This window comes from Chinchilla lanigera, unplaced genomic scaffold (genome assembly GCF_000276665.1).
Source record: "Chinchilla lanigera isolate Chin_1 unplaced genomic scaffold, ChiLan1.0 scaffold00195, whole genome shotgun sequence".
Taxonomy (NCBI): Eukaryota; Metazoa; Chordata; class Mammalia; order Rodentia; family Chinchillidae; genus Chinchilla; species Chinchilla lanigera.
The window spans coordinates 264,550-266,038 of record NW_004955596.1 but is presented as its reverse complement, the minus strand read 5'-3'; the positions used below and the strand labels follow the sequence as shown (position 1 = coordinate 266,038).

At 56.7% G+C, this 1,489-nt stretch overlaps 1 protein-coding gene across 1 annotated transcript in view; it reads left to right on the top strand.

Moving 5' to 3' along the window:
* Positions 1-757, top strand: part of Rspo4 (R-spondin 4) — a 30,002-nt gene extending 29,245 nt beyond the window's left edge. Inside the window, exon 5 of the mRNA XM_005414687.2 lies at positions 467-757. Coding sequence (XP_005414744.1) covers positions 467-573 — 107 coding nt within the window. The 3' untranslated portion in view covers positions 574-757. The remainder of the gene's footprint in view (positions 1-466) is intronic.
* Positions 758-1,489: the final 732 nt, after the last annotated feature.

Genomic DNA, 1,489 nt, shown 5'->3' with positions numbered 1-1,489 from the left:
TCCGAGCTCCCTCCATGCCTGCCAGATGCAGGCAGGGGCTGCCGAGAGTGTCACATCACTAAAGCCTTTGGGTGTCTGGGCTGCGGTGGGTGGCAGCTAAATGCTAAGTACTGTTGTTGTCCTGCTTCTGGGGGCAGAGCCTGCAATGGTGGTGAGTGCACACGGAGGGTCAAGAACCCTCAATGCGACCACCCCAAGTCCTGACTGGGGACCCGGTGAGCCTCAGGCCTGGCAGGTACAACGCAGAGCATCGTGTTGCCCTCCCTGCCCCTAAAGAACCACAGAGAAAGCCTCAGTGGGGGCACCGTGCCTGCAGCCCACAGTCTAACACAGGCTGATGGTGAGGCCAGAGCCCTGTGTTCTTCTGGGGCCTCTGTGGGTGTGTGGGTCCTTTAGGGCTGAGGAGCCACCCAGGACCTCTGCAGCCCTGCAGCCCCACAACCAAGGCCTTTTGGTCCCCTTGCAGAGAGAAATGTCCGCCAGAAGAAGGGTCGGAAGGACCGGCGACAACGCAAGGACAGGCAGCTGGAGCGCAGGCCTGACAGGAAGCCGAGCCAACCTGGCCTACAGTGACCACACTCTGTTCTGTCCCTGCCCCTTGCTCACTGCAGTTGCCCCCATCAACTCCTTCCCTCCCTTTTTCTACTTGTGCTTTTCTTTTTACCCCCTACCTTCTCTTCTGTGTCAACTGACATTTCATTTTTTCCTCCTATATTTTATTTCCTTCCTCTCCATTCTCCTCTCCTTTCTCCCTGCTTTCCCCTTCCTTCTCTGCTTCCTCTTTTTCCTCTTTACCTTTACCTGTCTGCCTTTCTTTATCGTTCCTCCTGTTCTTTCTGTTTTTCACCTTGTCTGTCTCCCTCTCAATTATCTCTCTGTCTCCCCGACACACAGTAAGAGAGAGACCTCGAGCCTGTGCCTCCCTGCTGGCTAGCTCTGCTCCCTAAAGAAAGCAAACAAGCAAACATCTTTCCGTGCATCTTCCCTGATTGTTTCTGACCCTACCCTTGTAAAGAAGGTTTCACAAGGGGTGGCCCAGGAACAGCAGGGCGAGTCCCCAGATCCCTGAACTCACCTCTGAGCCCTTTGTCCTATGCCCAGTCCCCAGGGGCTCCCCAGGAGCCACCTAGGAAGAGGTTTGGCGGCCTCCTGGGGCCTAGTCTGGACACCTTTCCCCAGTGGGCAGTGGGGGAGCCATAGTGGGGCCCCAGTCCTGCCAGCCCCTTTTCCCCCAGCCTCCCCTACCTGCCTCCCTCTTACATTCTGCACCCCATCTTCCCAAGCTGACCTTGGGAAACTCCCAAACTTGGGGAGCTTAATGCTGTTTCAGGTGGGGCTCTCACCCTGGGGAACAAATGGGTCATCACAGGAGAAGCCACTGAGGCTGCCAAGCCACCCCCTTCTCCACTGACACCTCCTGCCCGTTTTACCTGAGGTGAAATCAAGGCCTGGGAGGAAGGGACTAGCCAAGGTCACACAAGGGGTCACT